This window comes from Schistocerca cancellata, chromosome 4, assembly GCF_023864275.1.
Source record: "Schistocerca cancellata isolate TAMUIC-IGC-003103 chromosome 4, iqSchCanc2.1, whole genome shotgun sequence".
Classification (NCBI taxonomy): Eukaryota; Metazoa; Arthropoda; class Insecta; order Orthoptera; family Acrididae; genus Schistocerca; species Schistocerca cancellata.
This window is the reverse complement of record NC_064629.1, coordinates 684,401,571-684,424,490: the sequence shown is the minus strand read 5'-3', so window position 1 is coordinate 684,424,490 and position 22,920 is coordinate 684,401,571. Positions and strand designations below refer to the sequence as shown.

At 37.8% G+C, this 22,920-nt stretch overlaps 1 protein-coding gene across 3 annotated transcripts in view; it reads left to right on the top strand.

Moving 5' to 3' along the window:
* Positions 1–22,920, top strand: part of LOC126183522 (C2 domain-containing protein 5) — a 224,131-nt gene that overhangs the window by 28,209 nt on the left and 173,002 nt on the right. For 2 of the 3 annotated variants that reach the window (XM_049925579.1, XM_049925580.1), the window contains exon 2: positions 5,174–5,257. The exons of the other annotated variant lie outside the window; for it this stretch is intronic. In XM_049925579.1, the coding sequence (XP_049781536.1) occupies positions 5,185–5,257 (73 nt within the window). In that variant the 5' untranslated portion in view covers positions 5,174–5,184. The remainder of the gene's footprint in view (positions 1–5,173; positions 5,258–22,920) is intronic. 3 annotated transcript variants of the gene reach the window in all.

Sequence of the window (22,920 nt, the reverse complement as noted above, 5' to 3'; positions counted from 1 at the left end):
AAATGGAATGAATTATGTATAAACTGTGGAAGTTAGTCTTCTTGACTCATATTGTTTTGGTATGTCTTGCTCTACTTCCCAGTAATATGTAAAACTTAGAAAAAAAGAAAACTTGAGCACAAAATGGAAAATATTTGGTATAACATGAAATAGGATACTTATGTTATATTTTTCTTGCTACCAGTAAAAGTAGTGATACTTGTTAAGGTGAGTGGTCATTAGTCAGAGGGTCTTCAATTAAACTCCTGTGTTGGATGTGTGTGAAATTTTAATGTGCTTCTCTGTTGTCTAGGTTCTGTCCTGCATTGTCCATTCAGCAATGGGCACGCGCCACAGGGGCTATAACTTTTTCAGTACTTACTATTGTTTACATGATACGGACTACATAGAACTGGCCTAGAGGCCTACTTCCTGAACTGGAACTTAAATGCTGAGCATCTACAGTTAAACAAATACGAGTATTTCTAGCATTCACAGAGTAAGCCTAGCCAGACGTGGGCGATTAATAACACTGAACTCAACAGGATTTGAGTGTAGGATCAGATGTAATGTTTGAACCATAATCGTACATACAGTTTGATATTCTACAGATCTTCAAGAACGTTTTTATGCAGTTTTTATTAAAGTTTGGATACTTTATTGAGTTCCTGTTACAGTGAATACTAGAAAAGATAAAATGAAATTGCCTGACTGCTGCAAAACATTCTTCAATTTTTAAATAGTTGCTGATTCATGAAAATATATTTTTCCAATTTTCTGTCTCAGTGAAGGTTCTGTAGTATTCCAGAACACATTGGGGAAGGGGGGGTGGACAAAATAGCATGAAGACATTATATACTGAGCTTTTTACCTGGCTCCTCTATGATGCACTGGCTCCTCTATGATACTCTGACGATGTCTCTTGTAAAACATCCTGAAATATTAAAACTGTGTGAAACTAATCTTTTGCAGGCAGTTCTTTTTCTGACAGAGATATCCTGTCGTAAACAGAGATATCCAGTGATAACTTACCTTCAGTGATTCAGGTATCCTAATATTTCTCCCTGCTTTTGTACACTTCACAATAGTTGTTGTGGAAGAACCAAACTTATAAAGTCAGGTAAGGAGTCATTGTTGCATAAGTTAGTCAGGAAAAATGTTGTCTATAAAAGAAACAGTCCTGGCTTGAATCCCAGTTCTGAAGAATTTTAATTTAATTTATTGTACAGAATGAAATTTTAACCCATAGCAACTTATTTTATTTCAAAAGGTACACCGTGAATAACAGTTTACATATTATGTGTTAATTTTGACAGAAATTAATTACTTGTGGAAGATAACGTCTTTCAAGTACTGGCCCTTTTTTTCGACATACTTGTCAACCCCCTGCACTAAGTTTGTCATCACTCTCTCCAATATGTTACGAGGTATAGCATGAATCATTTGCTCAGTGGTATTCTTTAATTGAAGCATGGTACATGGCTTACTAATGTACGCTTTGTTACTGAAGAAGCCCCCCTAGAAAAAGTCACGTGAAGTAAGGTCTGTAGAACAGGGTGACTAGTCAACACCTCCTCTATTGGATATCACTTTCTGCAGAAACAACTTTCTGACTTCAGACATACACACATTGGTAGTGTGAGCTGTCATACCGTTTTTCTGCAACCAAACAATTCGACAATTCATGCCATGACAATGAAGTTTCAAGACGAGAAATTCACACAAGATGATCAAATAACACTCTGATTTCATGGTGCTGGCTTTCCCTTTTCTTCAAAGAAATAATTTCCCATGACACCAAATTTCCCTAATCTAGCAAACACTGTAACTGTTTTACAATGCAGTGGGTGCTGTTGGAGTTGCTGAGGGTGTTTAGAGACCAATAATGACAATTTTGCTTATTAGCAATGCCTTTTAGGTAAAAATGAGCCTCATATGACATTAAAATCACAATCCCAGGTTCTTCCACCAACCTATCTTCCGTTACGTAAGCAAAACATCTCCTTCTCACAAAATCTTGAGCCTTCAACTCCTGAATAATCACAGTTTTGTAGGGATGAAAATTTAGATAGTGTAAAATGCGTCAAACGGACGACTTCGATAACCCAAGAGACTGTGCATGTCATATTGCAAGTCGATTGGAGCCCTGTTGAATTGCATGGTGCACAACGTCAACATTTTCAGGTGATATGGTCACCATTGCACTGCCTCCCAGTTTTTTTTTCACTGTCTCACAAAAGTTCTTAAAGCATAACAGAACGGTATTGCACCATTATGTGAAATGTTGAATTGGGGATGGATGTTCACTGAGTGGTGGTCACAGATTCTGAATTCTTGCATTTTTAAAGACTGTTGCTTTGATGAATGCACAGTGTTGCACAGTCCACCTCTCCATTATAACTAAGGCGCTGTTGTAGGGGAGGGGAAAACAATAAGCCCAAGCATGCCTCTCCACTATGACGACTCACCTACTACTTCTCTAGCCAGAAATGTCAGGTAACGCTGACTCACCCTGTATTATAATGGTTTTAGTTGCACTGAAAGAAAAGGTAATTGTTAAGCTGTATGATTTTTTTCATATCATATTGATTCATTGTTGCATACCTTGTTTCCAGTAATCACTTACATACTCCAGACAGAATATTAGTCACCTCCCTGGAGACATCATGGTAATACCATGAAACACCCCCTCTAGCCTTGATGAGGCCTCAGCTCAATAAGAGGCTTCAAAATAATATCATAGAACCACCTTTGGGATGAACTACACCCACCACACCTTGTGTGTTAAACACCTCATTTGGCGTCAATGCACTCGATGTCATGCAACATTTGAAAGGAGTCAAAACTGCAATTTGTCGAATCACACTACATGTCTGCAGTCAGCTACTGCCAGTTTCTGTTTTATTTGGGCCATCGAAAACTTGCAACTTTAAATGCCGCAGAGGGCACTGGCGTTTTGCAAAGTCACTGTCTCCAAATCACAATTGTATACCACTCACTTCACAATGTTTGGTTGGAAACTATGTGAGGTGGACCTACATTCACAGACAGCAGTAACTCCAATTAGATTTGAAGCCACTTATCAGTGAAACAGGTGTGGTAATCATATCCGGACCCTGCCAATTTCGGATCATTTTTTACCACTGCTCATACACCGTATTATGTGACTGTGAGTGGTACAGCATTCCTTGCAGATGCATTGGTCTGATTATGTTTTTATGTAAACAAGTTGGATAATTTCATTCCCTGTGTGGTCAAGAACACGTCCGAGCCTGATAGCTCCTTTCTGCCATTCTGTTATGTTTCCCTGTCGACCCATGTTACTGTGTTGATACCATACAACTTGCTGGCACAACATGGCATTTCAGTGCCATGTCTTACGTCAGCAGTGGAGGGTCACAACTGCCTGGTACCAATCCTACACTGTCTTTAGAATTCTAGATGACCAGTAAGCTTTTCTAAGTGGGTTACTAATATTTTGTCTGGTGAGCTTATATGTCCCTGAGTGATTATGCACCATTCCTACAGTTCCACATGTTCAAGATTGATTTGATGATTGTGAGAATAAAACGGTTTGCTTTCAGGACCTCCACAGTCACTTTATCTGAACATTATTCAGTTATTGTGATATTGTTTGGAAAAGATTTAGGGGCTGATGGCTCTTTGCTAGAATCTCTCCAGAAGTTTCCTCTGCGAGGAATGGCACGAAGTCCCATTGACAAGAATACGGAATTTATATTCTTCAAAACTCAGTAGTGTTCAGGTTGTTTAGATATTGCTGGTTCCTGCCCTGTCTTGTGGTTGTTTTCATGTTATTTTGTCCACCTCCTGAAAGGTACATGCTTCATGACGCAGGCAGGTTGATGGTTTTGTCTTTGAGTTTTGTCAAATTGTATTTTTTATCTTACAATATAGTGCAGCTGGCAGTATGGGTGCTCCCTCAACGCTTAGGCTATAAAGGAGAGAAAATTTGACATGGGAGGAACTCAACTATCAATCGGTTGGTTTTAATACGGGGCAGAATTTCCTAAGTGAAGCCAACTATGAGAAATCACAAAACTGAAGTTAAATTTAGGCCTGGAGGTATGCTCAGATAGCCTAGGAAGTAAGGCATTCACTTGCAATATGCAGGAAATATAGGTTTGAATCCTAATTTGGTACAGATTTTCAGTGGTCATTACAGGTTAGTTACAAAAGTGCATTTGATGGAAGAGGTCAAGATAACATAGTTTAAGTTTTTACACAATGCAGGTACACACACATACTCACATTTACCCCAAATGAGGCCAGAAGCTAAAAGCCATGAAACTCCTTTTTGTATGAATTCTACAAGAAACGATCAAGAATGTCTGAGAATCACTTTTTTGCTACAGCTTCCTTAATAGTTAAATGTTGTACCTTGCATGTTTTATAAGAGCAGTGTTTTATGTAATGCAGACAAAGGTGCTAATGTTATTATACTGTTCATTTGGCAATAATTCTCCATCCCTCTGCTTTTTGTGCATCCTATATCCAATTTGCCTGCCATGAAATAGGCTGAATAGAAACAGTAGGCGAGTGGTTGCTTTCTTTCTTTTTTTCTTTTCTTTTCTTTTTTCTTTTTTTTTTAATAAATTTCCAACAGTAGTGAGACAGGGATTCATAACAATTACAAGGAAAATGTGGTGGCCAATTGTAGAAATTACCAGGTTTTCAACACCAGAAATAATCAAAAGTTGTTTCATTTTCAGGTTTAGTGGTGATGGTTACATTTTCTAACTGTAAGGAGATGACTTACTGCATGCAGTCATTTTCCATACTTTTTACAGGAGTGTACTTCATGTTCATACTCATAACATTGTTCCTGACAGTGCTCAACCTCACTTTAAAAATGAAGTCATAAAATATTTAAAGAAATTTAAGACTATTCTAAATGATCTGAAAAGTAATGCCCCACTTATGTAATGTGCTGTAGGTTGGGAAGACATGTTTCAAAATATGTGTATAAGTAGGAGGTAATGTTAACACCAAAAGAGAATAATGAATGTCTAGTGCAAAAGTGGGTGGGGGAGGGGGTCAGAGCCTTTTTTTATTAACACTTGTATAATTATTACTTTTGCAAAGCCATAGTGATTCCATTTTCCAGCAAGAGATTTGAAAAATTGTGCTGTTTCTCAAATGAAATAACTGTCAAATTTGTATTGAACCCTTACAGGAGAAGGAGAAATGACTGGAACCAGAAATACTGTTGAGAGGAGTGATCCACATTCCAGTGATTGTAATCCTGATTTGTCTGATTGTAAGTTACCATTCCAGAGTGAAATAGATTAAGATGGAGATGAATGAGGTTTTGGGCATGATATGTTATGGTTAATGAGGAACAGATTTTCAGCAGTGTTAGGCCATGAATGTGTGTGTTTCTGATAGTAACAGTCTTGGCTCTTGACACTAGATTAAGCACAAAGTACACTTTTTCCAATCCCACTTGTTCTCTGTACCCTTATTATTCCTTTCTCTTCTTTTTTTTACAGTTTTCATGTTCTCAGTCATCTGTTTTTAGCTTTTTCATTTCTGTTAATTATGCCTATTTTATTTTTTGTGTGTTCCTTAGTAGTATGTTAATCTTTTGACCGGCATTTCCATGAGCCATTTTTTATCCACTTCATCATTTCTTCAGCCTGTTTTTTGCTCATAGCAGCCTATTTTTGTCCATGATCAGTTTTTGTAGTTTCAGTCTAATCAGTTGTGCCTTATGTGTAGAGTAATTTTGTGGATTTTGAGTAATTCCCAATTTTTATAATGCAGTTTGAAGGAAAGAGGTTACACTGTGCTTAAGGAACAAGATTGCCATTTGACAAATGCAAGGTTCAAATCGATTGGAAAGTTAAGGATGCAAATGTCAATCTGGTCATACTGATAGAAGGATTTTTAGTTTTCAAAAACTCCTTCAAACTAATGATTCCATTGACAAAGCCATGACCTTTTCTTTCTACTATGTTTCTGTAAATGAGGCAGTTATCCACCTCCAATTATTTTGCTATAAATAAGCCACTAAGCTGTAGTATTCCCAGTTTCCTGCCGGCTATCTGTGTGTCCTCCCGGGGTTATATGTGGTTTATCCCGCTTGAGCTGTTTCTTTCAGCCTTCTGCTCTGTTGAAAAATGAACATCTTGTTTACAGACTGCAATACAGTGTTGCTTTTCATGTGTCAATCAAATGTTAAACTTTGTGAATGTTTTGTCACTGGTTGTTTTATGTATCTGTTGCCATTGTGTGTGAACTAAGGTGTTTACTTTTAACCCTGATATATCAAAAGGAACCACCATAAACTGGGACTACTTTGGGACTGGTAGAGTAATATTAGGTCAGCGATCCTTCAATGTGCAGGCCGCAACTTGTGAGATACCATGTTGCTTCCGCGGTCTCTACTAACTTTGATCTTTGCTGCCATCTATTGGCCATCTCCAAAATTTCCACATACCACCTGTAATAGGCAGCAGCCATTTTCGTATTCGTGCCAGTGGTGACAAGTGATAAGCATGCTGCAAACTTTCACATACAAAAGTGGAACTACATTTGGACCACAAAAGACAGGTAAATATAACACATTGTAAATGCTTTAGCTAACAGTTCTGTGAATATATAAGAAAACATCCCATAATTAGTAACTAGTTTGGATGCTTTTGTCGGTAACGAGGTTTTTCATGGGGCAGCTTTGGGACTGTCTCAAAGTTACCCCACATATATGTTGTAACTAACTTTGATTATCTGTTTTGTTTTAGGAACTGTCGGGAAGGCTTCTCAAAAGTATGGAATCCCAAAGAACACACCTCTACTAAAAGTTAAAGAAAGTCATGGGGGACAGTTGGCAGGCATTGTGTGTGTAGAGGAACGGTTTGTTTCCCGTGCAGTAGCTTTATCAAGTTTTGGATTTCCCATGCAGACATTTGACCTCTGATGTATGGTAAAGGCGTGCCTTGACAGATGTAACAGGAAGGAAGCCATATTTAAAAACAACTTCCCTGGAATAGAGTGGGCAAGACAATTTATGCAAGGGCACAATGCTGTTTTGACACACAGGCTGACAAAAAACATCATGTATGCAAAAGCAGAAAATGACAAAGAAATCATGAATGCATTCTTTGACAATCTGGAGATAGAGATGGAAGATGTTCCATCTGTGAATTTGCGGAATTATGATGAAATCAATTTAGTTGATGAACCATGGGGTTCAATAATAATTACTAAAAGGGGAACAAAGTGTCCTGAACAAATACAGAACTTGTCAAAAACATGCAACTCCTTAATAGTGTGTGGTAATGCAGTGGGAACACTTGCTCCCCTTATATTAAATTACAAAGCTGAAAAATTGTGGGACACATGGATGGAAAATGGGCCACCAGAAGCTAGGTATAACGGAACCAAGAGTGGGTGGTGTTACAGTAAGTGCCTATAGGATTGGCTATCCAGTTACTCCTGCCTATCTTAAAACAAAATGGTGTTAAGCTTATTATAAGTGACAACCTGAGCTTGCCTATTAATCTTGAAGTGAAGAATATAACATAAAATTCATTACACTGCCACTGAATGCAACCCACTCTTTGCAACTGCTTGATGTTGCATACTTTCGACCTTTGAAAGTACAGTGGCAGAAGATCCTTGGGGACTGGAAACAGACAGCAGTGGGCAGCAGGTGTAGCTCTGGGCCCAAGGACAAATTCCCCACCTTGCTCAAGAAGATGTGGAAATTCATGACCTCAAGAGGAGATAACTTGTCCAGAAAACTGGCAAATACCCCTTGAATTGCCAAATTATGCTGGAAAGGATTCCGTCATTCATGATGGCTCAGTAAACAAACCTCACTGCAGTCATCGGCGACACCTTCAGTTATCAACTCGTGCAGAAGCAAAATGAAGCATTTCAGAAGTGTCCGACTGTGAGATGTAAAAGGGTAAATGTTCCTGCAGGGAAGAGCATTTATGCAGCTGATGTTCTTGCTGGCAAGATGAACGAGCCATCCACTTCAGTAAAAGGAACTAAAACTGCACAGAGAGCTCCTCATCTGGCAAAGACAATGGTAAACAAAGAGGACACGGACAATGGTACTGACGAGAGATCGTCTTCTGTTCCTTATAGAATTGGATGACAGTGTAACCATGGATGTTGAGGATGAGGAATATGGGTCTAAAGACACTGATTAGTCTACCAACCCACTTGGTTGTGTCCCATGGGAACCAAACAGAGAATGTGTGCTGTGAGATGTACATACTTATTCCATATGAAGCTAAACTGTATCCAGGACAAGTCACAGAAAGAACAACAGAGGGTTATGTGGTCTGCACCATGGAAAAATGTGGAAACAAGTGGAAGTGGCCCGAGAAATAGGATCTTCTAGAATATGTTGCAGAAGGCATTTCCAAATCATCAGCCCGTTGGAGAAAATTGGTCATCAAGGTATTTTTTATGTTAAGGAGTTGGGACTGTATGTGCTAGACTGAATTTTACGAGATGTCTTTTTTTATTTTTTGGTGATTTGCATTTTTTCATGATTTATTATCTGGTCACAGTTACCCATTAATTTCTCAAATTCTTTAATGTGTGTAATTATTGATTTTTTCAGAATTTCTATGTTACTATTACTTTTAAGTCATTGTAGTAGAGCCAGTATTGTCCAAATAAAGAGTTGATAGTCTAACATTTGCACAGTTTCTTTTTCTTTATTGGCTTTAGCCTGAAAAATGACTTGTCCCTATGTTACCCCAACCCATGGGGTAAAATTAGGACAAAATCTGAGGGGTCTCACTTGGCAAGGAATGGTTACAGAGCAAAATGCATTTAATATTCAAATAGAGGAAGGTTAAATATATAAAACTAACTTTCATTTAGTCATTTAATATGCTAAAGCTCTTCAGAAATCCAGGAAAATACTAAAATACGTCCCAAAGACGCCCCAGTTTACGGTATCTTTTTATTACAACAGAAGTTCTGCCATTTTAGATTATTATACATTGCTGAACTGCAGATGCATCACTAACAGAAATATAAGTGATCTGCTGAATGTAAGTTTGAATGAGTTTCAATCTTGTAATGTTTTGGAAGTATTAAGACTTAGTTGCATTGATGGTCATTTGGGATATAAGCCAAATGGGTATTGAAATGATACAGCATGTTGGTGATTTTACTAAGAAAATATCGTGGAAGAATTTCCAGAAGTTGATATAAACTAGTTAATGTAGATCAGTGACCTTGTCACAATTTATCCTTGTAGATAATTTTATTAAAAAATGAAAAGGTGTTCTAGCAAAGCATTATTAAGTATGTGTATTAATTTGAAAGAAAGACTGTGTGAGTATTGAAGAAGAGATGAGCATATTGCTTCCCCGTCAAGACTAGAAGATGGTACTGCTGTTGCAGCTAGATTACAACAAATTTGATTTCAAATCAAACGGATATAATGTATGATCGAGAATCCAAACTACTGAAGTGTTATCACTTTTTATGGTTACTAGAGAATTTTTTTATCAAATTAAGTTTGTAAATGAAATTAGTTTATTTAGTAAACTGAACTGTATTTTTTGGAATAAATTATGTATTGGCGTGGTCCTAACGTTTTAATCATCAGCTCGAAAAAATCGAGGTGCGACCATGAAACTTTTTGATGGTGCCAGACCTACTCTACATACTCCTCCTTCAATGCGACATGTTTTCTGAATGAGTGATTTTGTGGAGAACTTGATTGTAGAAGGCTGCATTTTGGTTGTTCGGGAAATGTTCCACCTTGAAAACCGTGTCATCATAATTCTGGAAATGCCTACTCTGCAACAGTTTCTTCATCTAAAAAGTAACTGAGTGTTGTTTCAGCAGAATATGAGAGGTGTGCCAAATTTAGATATCCCAAAGAAGCAGCATGTGTGACTGTGTCCTGTGCAGAATGCTCTCATGGACAGCTTCCTGAAAAACTCAATCTTAACAGCCTTCTGTAACGTTCAGTAGCATGCTCCTGTGATGTTTTCTCCCCTCTTGAGCATACTCTGTTAACACCACATCATGATAGTCCCAGAAAAGAGCCCAGTATCGCCATGCCCGATGATATGGTTGACTTGTTTCCTTTTCTGGTGGTAGTGGATTTGTGTGTTTGCACTGCTTACTTTGTTCCTTTGTTTTGATATCATGGTGATAGACACAGCACTTGTCCATTGTGATTAGATAGCTAAAGAAGTCATCTAGATTCACACAGCTGCATGCGACATTTCCGGTGCTTCCTGTCCACTCGTGTTCAAAATGTTGTATTAAGATGCTGAAAATTGGTCCACGGCTGATATTCACTTTTCCCACTATCACTTCAATTGTTATATGCACCAGGGCCTCCGCTCCTCTTCCAATTCTTTGTTCTTTGCAAAATAATTTCATTCTTTGACCTTGCCGGACCACACTGGGAACATCTATGCCACCTAATCACTGTGTTATATGATAGTGCACTGTTGCTGTATTCTTCTGCCTACTCAGCATGGAATATTTATTACTGTGCTGTTCCTTCACTGCTTACTGTACTTGGGGGCTGCGGCCCTTTGTTTTAAATCCTCTAGTTGTGTGCTAGAATACTGTGGTGCTTGGATTTTAATGTGTACCAGGACTGCAGAGATGTACCCGCAGACAAAAAATTAATTTCATAACTATATTTTTAAAGGTGAAAATTAAAGCTGTTGTACAATATCTTTCTGCTTTTGATATTTATTGACATTGACTTGATCACTTTGATTAACTTCTCATAGCATTAATGTATGTTTCATACAAGCAGACAAACTTATGGTTTTTGAATGAAATTTTTTTAAAGTATTAAATGAGTTATTTTGCTAGTTTTGGAATGATTACAGCTGTATTTGTAAAATGTTGACTGAAAAACAAAGATAACAGAATAATATATGTGTTCATATTTATTACACCAGATTTCGCAGCTACTTTATTAACATTGATGGTAAGTGGTTTTTCATAGTTTGCACTAGAGAAGTTTAATGAAGTACAGCTGTATGTAATTTTGTGTATTAGATGCTCCAGAATACTGTTCCATTATGAATTGAGTTTCATTTTTAATTACGTGTACTTGTTGAAAAAATGTTGAGCAGATTATTCAAACATTTATCGGAACTATCTCATTTATGATTCTGAAACAAAAGACGTTATTCTTTAGGATGCTTTTGTTGCAATTTTCACTGCCTATCTATTGTTAAAGGCAAAAAAAGGAGAAGAAAGGAAAAGGTAGTGTCTGAGAGATCTGTTTCCAAATGTAGATGCTTACCGGTTATTATGCACTTTAGTTTCTATTACAAGGGGAATATGTGAGTGTGGCATCAAGTAGTGCAATATATTCTACTGTTGCACTTTTTTGGGACCCTAATACTGCAATGAAAATTCTGACAAATTGATGGGAGGCTAATATTTTGTTTAGCAATAATTTTGTTGTGTCTTCATCTTTTCAGTCCACTGGAACCCTTATCTGTTTCGGTGCTGTAAATGGATACCTGTAGCTCTGTATAATTCACTTCCTATACTACTATTATTCCATTTGCAGAAACTTCACACACAATTTTCTTATTGTTTATGTTGTCAGCAGTTGGTCTTTCCATAATGCAACTTCAGTACTGTTCTCCAGCTTTGTACAGCTGATGCAGGAATTCAAGAAAAATGTCAGCTTTTCAGTGAGACCATTGCCTTTTCTGGCTGTTTATTGTATAGCACAATGAGCATAGGGAGAACACTGTGACAAGATTACCTGAAAGCAGTAAACATACCAAAGTCATTTATATAATCATTCAGTCATCATACTGCAACTGAAACAATGGATGTCACATAAAATGCTGAAGTACTGAATTCTGTCTTCTAAAATTGTTTAGCTGAGGAAAATGGCATTATAATTTGGTCTTTTAATTGTCTCAGAATTGCTGAAAAGCAATTGGTTGTAATTACTGGCTTATTTTGTAGATATGTTCTATGCTAGTGTGTTATGACATTCCTGGAAATTAAAAATCTCCTCTGCTGGAATCAGTGTGGACTCTGCAAACAGGAATTATGTGAAACTCCCTTCTCTGTTTGTTCATGAGATTCAGAAGGCTTTTTTCATGCCATGTTCCTAGACTTCTTGAAAACATTCAGTACAATTCCACATTGTCACCCAGTTGAACAGAATACCAGCTTAATGAATGTTGTAAAAACCATGCAATTAGGTTGAGGATTTCTGTTAGATAGAAGACAGCATATTGTTCTTTATGGGCAGGCTTCATCAGATGCGATATTTACCTTTAGACATACCTTTTATATGTGAGCAGTCTCAAAAAACTCTACTGCTAAACACTGGGTATATGGGATCCATTAGAGCATCATGAGACTCTTTGTAGATGAAGCTACTGTATGTAGGGAAGTCGAAATTTCAGAAAATTTTTGCAAAACGCAGGAAAACCCGAAATGGATCACTGCTTGGTGCTGGGGTTGTGCAGTAGCCCCGCAGTGTAAACAAGAGTAAAGTGTTATTCGCAAATTGGAAGAAAAATCCATTATTGTATGATTACGATCAATCACTGACAATAGTCCAGAGTGTTTATGCCCCGGGACTTGGAAATCTAGGAAAAATATGAGAAAAACATGGGAATTTTTTTACAGTTCCAGGAATTTTTGATCCCAATAAAACATAAATGAGAGAATAACACCAAAATAAAAATTTAATTGCAAAGAAAATGCACCATTTACAACTGCAAAATACAGTGCACACACAAATGTCTGCTGACAGCAGACTGTGTCAGAAGGCTTTAGGACGAAGACTGTGCAATATGTGGTAACAGCAAACAGCTTTTGATGAGCATGATGTCATAGCTGTTTATGTTTCTAATAGGTCGTGAGAAAATATTACGAATGATGGTTTGAGAAGTGTTACTTTCAAAGTAAATTCCCTTTTATGCAAGATGAATAATATTATGTGTGGGAATGTGATGAATTTCTTAAATTGTGGAGCATTTGACTCTAATTCAAAACTTAACACTTTGAGTACTATCTGCTTAGAAAAACTTCAGGCCCAGAAGACCAGCCATTTAAGCCATGATTTCAAATTTTACTATCACATTTGTGTTTAATATATCTTAAAGGGTAATACATCTTAAAATAGACCAAGCTTTAAGGTTAGGTTTTTACATTTATTTTAGTTCTTTCATAGGATGTAGTTCAAATTATTGCAAGGTGGGTTCTTGAGTGCTTTCACACATAATTGGTTTTTTTACGAAAAAGTCGAAGTGCTCGATGGAACATGTATTCGACCAGGTGACCCACGAAATGTTCGGAGAATAGCTCTGAAATTTATAATCTTGCTTGTCAGAAATGTTCAGCTGCTGCAAAATAAGCTGGTCTCTTAGGATCCTGCCTAACCACACCCTTAGAAAAAAAAAAAACAGCAAAAAGTTTTGGATGGCCAATATTGTATGTGAAATTGTAGCTTTTCTTGTAGCAGCACTGTTATGTATCTCAATTAAAACCCTTAACTTTTCTGAATTGTGTGTCTGCTATTGACTGACTACATCATTTGTCCTCTGCTCTGAATATCTGCTGTCTCTGGCTGGTGAGATCAAGTGATGTGAGCTATGATTGGCTGACAAAAGCACATTGCAATCTCAGTTTCAGTGCTTCGGAAGCTACCATGCTATATTTGGCGGAACTCGTATTTATACCTTCATAATATGAAAATATGCATTGCCCATGTTGCGACGCATCAAAGAGCTTCTCAAAACATGTTTTTATTTTATTTTTCTTATCTGTGTTACGTTTTCTAAAGTACTTTGAAGCTCTATGCCGGTCTATAAAACCCTTGAAACAATTACCATTCTAAGGACTGAAAAGTTTTACAGCTCTGAGAGAAGGTATATTGACACTTAACATGGAGAAAATGTACTTTCCTGTGGAGTAAAGTGTATTTTCACCCAGGAAAAAGTGTATTTTTAGCAGCGAAGAAATCGTTTTTTCCCCTTGTTTGTGTATACACCCTATAGTCACAACTGGTAAATATCTTGGAGTGTGCAACCTGAGTGATATAAAGTAGAACAACCACAAAAAAGTTGTAAAGGTAGTTTTCATACTTAGATTCATTGAAAAAATCATAAGGGAATGTAATTCACCCTCAAAGGAGCTAACATACCAAGAACTTATTCAATGAGTTCTTGAGTGTTGCTCAAAATATGATGCCCTTGCCATGTAGGAAACAGATGAGACCAAAATGGTAAAATCAGGGAAATTTGAAGTGCTTTACAGGCATAACAATAGTAGTACTTCCTACACGTCATAGTGTGAATGGAACAGGAAAATGAGGAAGTTTTAGTGGTACGCAAGTAATCGCTGCCACACATTGTAAGAAGGGATGCGGAGTGTAGCTGTAGTTCAAAATGACAAATCGGTAACCTCCCCTTCTCTCCCTTGCCACTTCCTCTGTTTAAGCTATTTCTCAATACATGTTAATACTTTGTGGATTGGGCAGCTAAGGTGTAGTTCAGTTAGCTGATACTGTGGTTTGTGATAGTTTTTCTGAATTTTGTGTAGCAGCTTCCATTCCATGGACCTTAAGTCAGTTTTTTGCATTAGGAAGTGGAGTCTTTCTTTTATGAAATACTGCAAAGAACCATAGACTTTCATCAGTGACTTTTTTTTTATAAAAATGAAAATGTGTTGTGTACAAAACTACAAAAATTTTTTTGTCTTTTGTTTCCTGAATGGAGGTGTAATTCTAAGTTGCTGGTACTAAAAATGAAATTGTACGAAATTGAATTTTTTATTGAAAATTACTGAGTTACACGTATGAAAAATTTCAAAGCGTTTTGAAAGACGAAGTCCTACGTCATATCCTTCACAATACTCCCTGGTATATTTTCTTGTCATGTTCTGAGATCTTGCCTTGGTTCGTTCTACACAAACTTTATATCTCCTCCCAGGGCATTTTGACACATCTGTCACTGAAATCAATTTAGGAAAATGTCTTCAACTGAGTCTGTTTAGAGGTGAACTATTTGGTGTGGAAGTTGATTCAACCAGGCCTCCTCTGTTCATCAAAGCTGCTGCAAATTCAGTATCAAATTCAACAAAATGCTTGCTAACAGGCCTTGAATTTTTATATGAAACATATGATTTTACAAATGTCGTCATGAAAATGTGAAAAAAAGATTCTTCCACTGCTTTATTTGCTTCCTCTGAAAACAGTAGTAGCCCATTTGCTGGTCTCTGTGTTACATACCAGCTTTGTTTATATTATCATTGAAAATACAGGCATGTTTCTTCTATTGTCTCATTCCTAATTGTGTCCTGACCTTGGCATTGGATGCAGTCATTTTATGCTTTGTCTTCAAAATATATACGTTCCATATGACTTTCCACATCACAAACAATAAATGGTCTCAAACTGCAAAATATAAGTTCATTTTTCTTCAGCTTCTGGGCAATTATATCCTTAGCTAGCCCTTTTCTGTTTTTCAGTAGTGTGCTGTAAGACCACGTTGAAAATAAATATGAAGCTTGTAGCAGAGAACAATTGGTGCTCTTTGCACTGCGTGGTCATTGTGAGGTGTGGCACGTGGCAACCAGGGTGAACGTGAAGGCCACAAAGCAAGTAACACACAATGTTGTCTGTATTCCTTTCCGACCTTAATTGTTTATCTCATTTGTCTTTTTGGCGTATAATCTGTGCCACAACGCTGAGACTTTCCAAAACATTGGGAGAGTGGGACCTCTTCTCAGGTTTGCTGTTATACTCACTGACAATGTTCATCTGGGGTACTGCAGTTCATCACAGAATATAATGTGGTGCTATTCATCTACAATCCATGTTTCCCAGTCATGGCATGACTTCAAATGCAGCCATTTGTATTGTGGTGTTAACAACAGCTTACAAATGTTATGGTAATTCCCTCGGTCAGTCTGCTACTCTTTAACCAATGGTGCAGGATGACACTGAATGCTGCAGTGACCCCATTACTTGTTCTGGAATGGCAACTGCAGGTGTGAAGATGTTATGATGTTCCTGGTGCACAACATGGTGACCCTCCCATATGTGGTCAACTAGAAACTTAAAAATGATTATGTTCCCACGCAGTCCATCATCCTGCCACTGTCACTTTCTGAATGCCCCACAAATCTATATATTGATTGATTCAACCAGCTGTCCAAATGGAGACCCACAATGCCGCCCATGATCTGTACCTGTATCAAATTAGGTTGACATCTGACCAAGTCTTCTGGGCGCTTCACTTTTTTTGTCAGGCAGTGTATGTTGATTTTCTAAGTAGTCTTCTTTATAATTCTTAGATTAGATAAAATAATCCACACTTTTATGTCCTTACAAGAAATAGCTTTGACTTAATAGTTGGAAGTTCATTGTCTGATAATGATAAAAGAAGAAATGATAATTTCTCATGAGTAAAGGACAATTAGGGAGTATAAGCATGGCTTCTACACATAGTATTTAATCTGTTCCCATGACAGACATCATCAAATTTTTCCATACAGAGTAAGGTTTAACCATTCACGTCTTATAGTTTGGCATCCACTCACATGTAATGCATAACCAGTCATTTTACTATGTGGCAGTGAGCAACATTCATGGGAGCTTCATGATATACAACCATACAGAATTTGTTTCATGAGTAGCTCATTTTTAAACTGACTATGCTTCATGATATAGCTGAAAACAGAAGTGATATGTATTGCATGCATAGAGGAACTCATTTCCAGAGGCTGAAATTTTCAGTGAATCTAGGTGGTGTGAATGCTAGAGCTACACTTTTTTCAAGTGTTTTTGTTGGTACAAAGCAATGTATTTTTAATTCAAACCGAGAGCCAACAGCAGCAGTTCATTACCATCAGATATCAACTGAATACATCGTATATGCTTATGCTTTAGTTCTCTGTAGCTTTCTGGCTTGGTGGATGACAAACGTCAGGGACTACGAAACTGAAGGTAGGGAAAATACAGATTTACATAATAGTGTGGCCACTATACTTTAAACTATGACTCTCCATTGTAACTGATAGCTGAGCTGGTTCTCACATTATTGGAAGGTAAGTGCATTCTGTCTCCAATAGCTCAGCATTTTGTTAAGCACATTGGTGTTTAAATAAATATTTGGGTTGATGACTGCTTTCTTTCATTTTTCATCTGCAAACATCTTGTGTGTACAGACTCATTCATTGACATGAGGCTGAATTGTGGGAGATAGAGAACCCTTAACCCTTTAGGAAGGGTAAGAGTCCCAGGACACTATATTTGTTAATAATACATAATTTTCCTATGGCTTTCAACTTGTGGTTCATTGTCTTCGTATGCTGTCTGCAAATTCTAATTAGATGGCACTGAGTACATTTTTCTTGTGAAAAACTGAAATAGATTTATTTACTTCATATCCAGCCACACATTCATAGAATTTGTCGTCTTATGCATTCACCGATGTAAAATGGTTTAATATGTTCGAAATTCTGGGAAAAATAGGGTAAGTTATAGGGAAATATGTACAAGAGCCAAGAGGGAACAGTAAGAGTGGAAGACCAAGAATGAAGTGCTTGAATTAAAAAGGGTGTAAGACAGGGGTGCACTGCTCAGTCTATATATCGAAGAAGCAGTGACGGAAATAAAATATGATTCCAGAGTTGAATAAAAATTACATGGTGAAAGGATATCAATGGTAAGATTCACTGATGACATTGCTATCTTCAGTGAAAGTGAAGAAGGTTTACAGAATATGCCGAATGGAATGAACAGTCTAATGAGTACAGAATATTTGTTGAGAGTAAATCGAAGAAAGACGAAAGTAATTATAAGCAATAGAAATGAAACTTAACATCAGATTTGATTATCACATGGTAGATGTAGTTGAGAAATTCTGCTATTTAGACATTTAAATAACCCATGAAGGATGGAGCAAGGAGGACATGAAAAGCAGACTAGCACTGGCAAAAAGGGCATTCCTGGCCAAGAGAGGTTAACTACTGTCAAACAGGCCTTAATTTGAGGAAGAAATTTCTTAGGCTGTACATTTGGAGCACAACATTGTATGGTAGTGAAACATGGATTGTGGGAAACCAGAAAAGAAGTGAAGTGACACATTTGAGATGTGGTGCTACAGAAGAATGTTGAAAATTAGGTGTACTTGTAAGGGATGAGGAAGTTCTCTGGAGAATCAGTGAGGAAAGGAATATATTGGAAACATTGACAAGAAGAAGAAACAGGATGCTAAGAGATCTGTTAAGACATTACAGAATAACTTCCATGGTACCAGAGGGAGCTGTATAAGGTAAAAACTGTAGTGGAAAACAGGGATTGGAATACATCCACCAAATAATTGAGGACACAGATTGCATGAGTTACTCTCAGATGAAGAAGTTGACATGGGAGAGGAATTGAAGGTGGGCTGCATCAAACCAGTCAAAAGATTGAGAACTCAGAAAAATCTGTCACTTGGGTATCTTATGTAATTTGCTGTTCATCTACACTTTTATGTTTCTTTTGAATGGTAGATCATCCCTGTATATAGCATTGTTGTAATTTTAGTGAAGGGAGTAACGCTTCTCACCTCTGTGACATTTGATAAGTGACACATACCTCCTGGGTCTTGCAAAATGTCAAGTGTTACGTAGTGTTCAGTCTTCATTGGCTGAGTTCTAGGTTGATCCCTGAGCTAGGGACTGGTGAGCATCATCAAGTCCTTCATAACTGTAAGCTCTGGACATACTTAAGTAACCACTGTGAGGCACAATGGTGGAATGCTGTGTGTCTCCTAGGCATGCTTAACCCTGCCTAGGTGCACTAAGTACTTCCCTTGCTTTTTTTCACACTCAAATGGAACTCATTGATTAATGTTTAAAAACTCCCGATTGTTTGGATGAGTATTGGACTGTAATGAATTGCAACAAGCATTACAAGAACCTGGGATTTTAGTCCAGAGCAAGTGCCTGCTAAATAAAGAGTGGGATATAGTAACAGGACACTTTTTTTTTAGTCATCAGTCTTCTGACTGGTTTGATATGGCCCACCACAAATTCCTCTCCTGTGCCGACCACTTCATCTCAGAGTAGCACTTGCAACCTACGCCCTCAATTATTTGCTGGATGTATTCCAACCTCTGTCTTCTTCTCAAGTTTTTGCCTTCTACAGCTACCTCTAGTACCATGGAAGTCATTCCCTGATGTCTTAACAGATGTCCTATAATCCTGGCCCTTCTTCTTGTCAGTGTTTTCCACATATTCCTTTCCTCTCCGATTCTGAGCAGAACCTTGTCATCCCTTACCTTATCAGTCCACCTAATTTTCAACATTTGTCTGTAGCACCACATCTCAAATGCTTCAATTTTCTTCTGTTCTGGTTTTCCCACAGTCCATGTTCCACTACCACGTGATGCTGTGCTCCAAACATACATTCTCAGAAAGTTCTTCCTCAAATTAAGGCCTATGTTTCTTACTAGTAGACTTCTCTTGGCCAGGAACGCCCTTTTCACCAGTGCTAGTCTGCTTTTGATGTCCTCATTGCTCTGTCCATCATGGGTTATTTTGCTGCCTAGGTAGCAGAATTCCTCAACTTCATCTACTTAGTGACCATAAATCCTGATGTTAAGTTTCATGCTGTTCTCATTTCTGCTAATTCTCATAACTATCGTCTTTCTTCAATTTATTCTCAATCCATATTCTGTACTCATTAGACTGTTCATTCCATTCAGCAGATCATGTCATTCTTCTACACTTTCACTCAGGATAGCAATGTCATCAGCAAATTGTATCATTGATATCCTTTCACCTTGAATTTTAATTCCACTCCTGAACCTTTCTTTTATTTCCAGCATTGCTTCTTTGATATACAGATTGAACAGTAGGGGTGAAAGACTACATTCCTGTCTTACATCCTTTTTAATCCGAGCACTTTGTTCTTACAAACCCAATGAGCGTATCTTGATTTTTGTTTCATCTTGCTTCCGTTATCAACTGCAACGTCAGAATTGCCTCTCTGGTGCCATTACCTCTCTTAAAGCCAAACTGATCATCACGTAATACATCCTCAATTTCTTTCCATTCTTCTGTGTGTTATTCTTGTCAGCAACTTGGATGCATAATTGTGTAATAATGGATTGTGTAATAATTCTTGCACTTATCAGCTCTTGCAGTCTTTGGAATTGTGTGGATGATATTTTTCCAAAAGTCAGATGGTATTTAGCTGACTCATACATTCTACGCACCAGTGTGAATAGTCTGTTTGTTGCCACTTCCCCCAATGATGTTTGAAATTTTGATGGAATGTTATCAATATCTTCTGCCTTATTCAACCTTAAGTCATCCAAAGCTCTCTTAAATTGTGATTCTAATACTGGATCCCTTATCTCTTCGAAATTGACTCCTGTTTCCTCTTCCAACACATCAGACAAATCTTCTCCCACGTAGAGACCTTCAGTGTACTCTTCCCACCCACCCGCTCTCTCCTCTGCATTTAACAATGGAATTCCCATTGCACTCTTAATGTCACCATCCTTGCTTTTAATTTCACCAAATGTTGTTTTGACTTTCCTACATGCTGAGTCAGTCCTTCCGGCAGTCATTTCTCTTTTGATTTCTTCACATTTTTCATTCAGCCCTTTTGTCTTAGCTTCCCTGCAGTGGCAGCTGCTGTGTAAGACCGCAAGAGCATGTGAACACTCTAACTTTCGACACCTTGTGGATTTATTGCTATTTTTCTTTGAATGCTGTTAATCTTGACGTAGATGCTGGAAAGATACAACACTTAAATCTACCGCACTACTGAACCTCTAGACTCTGAAACTTGGCGTCAGGATCATGAGCACACCTACAGTTATGCACACTTTAAGGAGCTTTTGTGCATGCGCAACTCGTGTGGCATAACTGCTTTATGGACCAAATACACACAGATTTGATAAACAACGTGCACAGCTAGCCCTTGCCACTCAACTAGATGTTTCCGTCAGTGCTGCCAGGTGGTAGTACACTGCGGCAGACTTTTACCCTTCTTCGCTCAGTATAAATCCTGCTATATGATAGCCCACTCCTCAGATATGCTAATTGACACATTATTTACTTTACTAAAATTAGATTGGACGTCAGTATATGTTAAAGCTGTAGTGTCAGTAAAACTATTTTGTGGGTTTCTTATTGAGTTGTGTATTAAGTTATGAAGTTTATCAAACATTAATCCATTTGAGGCGCTGACAAGAGAAACCCCCCCCCCCCCCCCCCCTTCCCCTTCAGATTTAGTGGTAAGATGGTCCAGTGGATAGTCCTTCAAAAACTGAACACAGATCAAGCATAAAAACAGGAAGAATGTTTACTGAACTGTGAAAAAATAGCAAAATAGAAACAGCAAATGGACCAAACTTAACAAGTAGAACATCGAGCGTACTTACACAGCTATGGCGTTGCGGATAAGTGGTCATGGTGTTGAACTGCCAAGTGAATGAGCAGTGTTCAAAACTCCCTTGTGTCAATTTTGTGTATTTATTTCTTTCATAAAATTGTCAACTGTCCATCCAGTCACTGAAATGTTTGTTCTCTTCCTGTAGTTGTAGCAATTGTAGTACTATACATTGGTGGTTACAGAATATGAGTCATTGTTAAGAGTACATTACTTCACAAGTAAATGTGATGAATAGTGAGAGCAAGCGAGAACCCACATAGACATCTCACAGAAATGAAAACAACAAATAAATGGGTGTGAACAGTGTTACAACAAAGTAATACAAGAGTTAAAACTTCCAAAATGGAACAAATTTTCAAAAACATTAAAAACATATGGTTTGATAGATCACAGGGAAAGCTGTGTGATTGTGAAACTATTGCGTTCATTTGTTGCGGCTTATGTGACAAACTATAATGTTTTCATCATTTCCTTGGGAGTGGTCACATACAAACAACTAAATCAGGCAAGGAGGCATATCCCACTCAATTACCAGGCATACAGATTAGGTGCATTGGTAAGAAATTCCTATCATGTGACACATGTACTGTCACTAATGCCATGAATGACCCACCAGACAAGTTTTCTGGTGGAGGATTCGGTTGACTTATCACCTTGGCATTGAATGTTTATGGTTCCCATTCGAAAGCCATTTCCTTTTGGCTGCTAACTGAGTAGTTGTGCAGAATTGTCTTTCATTGTAGACCTCTTCTGTACACTTTTGCAAACGGTCATTACACCATGACACAGACATAAAGTTGAAAACAATGAGCAGATACATCAATGATAGGGAAAAAAAAATTGGCACAATGGAGCTTTGAACATGGGCTCGTTTGCTGTGTAGCCACTTAACCATGACACCATGGCTCTTTGCCTGTGCTCAATGTAGTATTTCTTGAGCTTGGACCATTCACTCTTTCTACTTCGCTTTTTTTTTTTCACATTTCAGTACACCTTCTTCCTGTTTTTATGCTTGATCAGTGTTCAGTTTTTGATGGGCTGTCCACTGGGCCCTCTTACCACTAAAACTGAGTGGGGTATGAAGGGGAGTTTCTCTTGTGAGAATCTTAAGGGCCTAAAACACATTGCCGTCAATTGAGAGATTGTAGCATTTATTCATGCTTCTGAAATCTTTTCATCTTATGGTGAGTCAGGTTTATCTGTGCTGTAGGCCCACACTGTATATATGAAAATTTACTAAAAGCTGTATCACTGGTTTCTCTAATATTCACTTAAATGTGGAATTGACAGTGGTGTGCTTTAGGCCCTTATGGATCTCCATACCTCATTTTTATTCTAGTCAAGTGACTATGTTGGTAGGCATCACTACTTGAGTTTAAACATTTTCACAAATGGTGCTTTGTGTTTGGAGTTGGTTGCTTACTGTGCAAGAATCGGCTTTCGTGTGCAGTGTAAACATGGACTATGTTGAATCTATTATAAATGCTAACAGAAAAGTAAAGCTGTGAGGACTGCTCATGAGTCACGCATGGGTA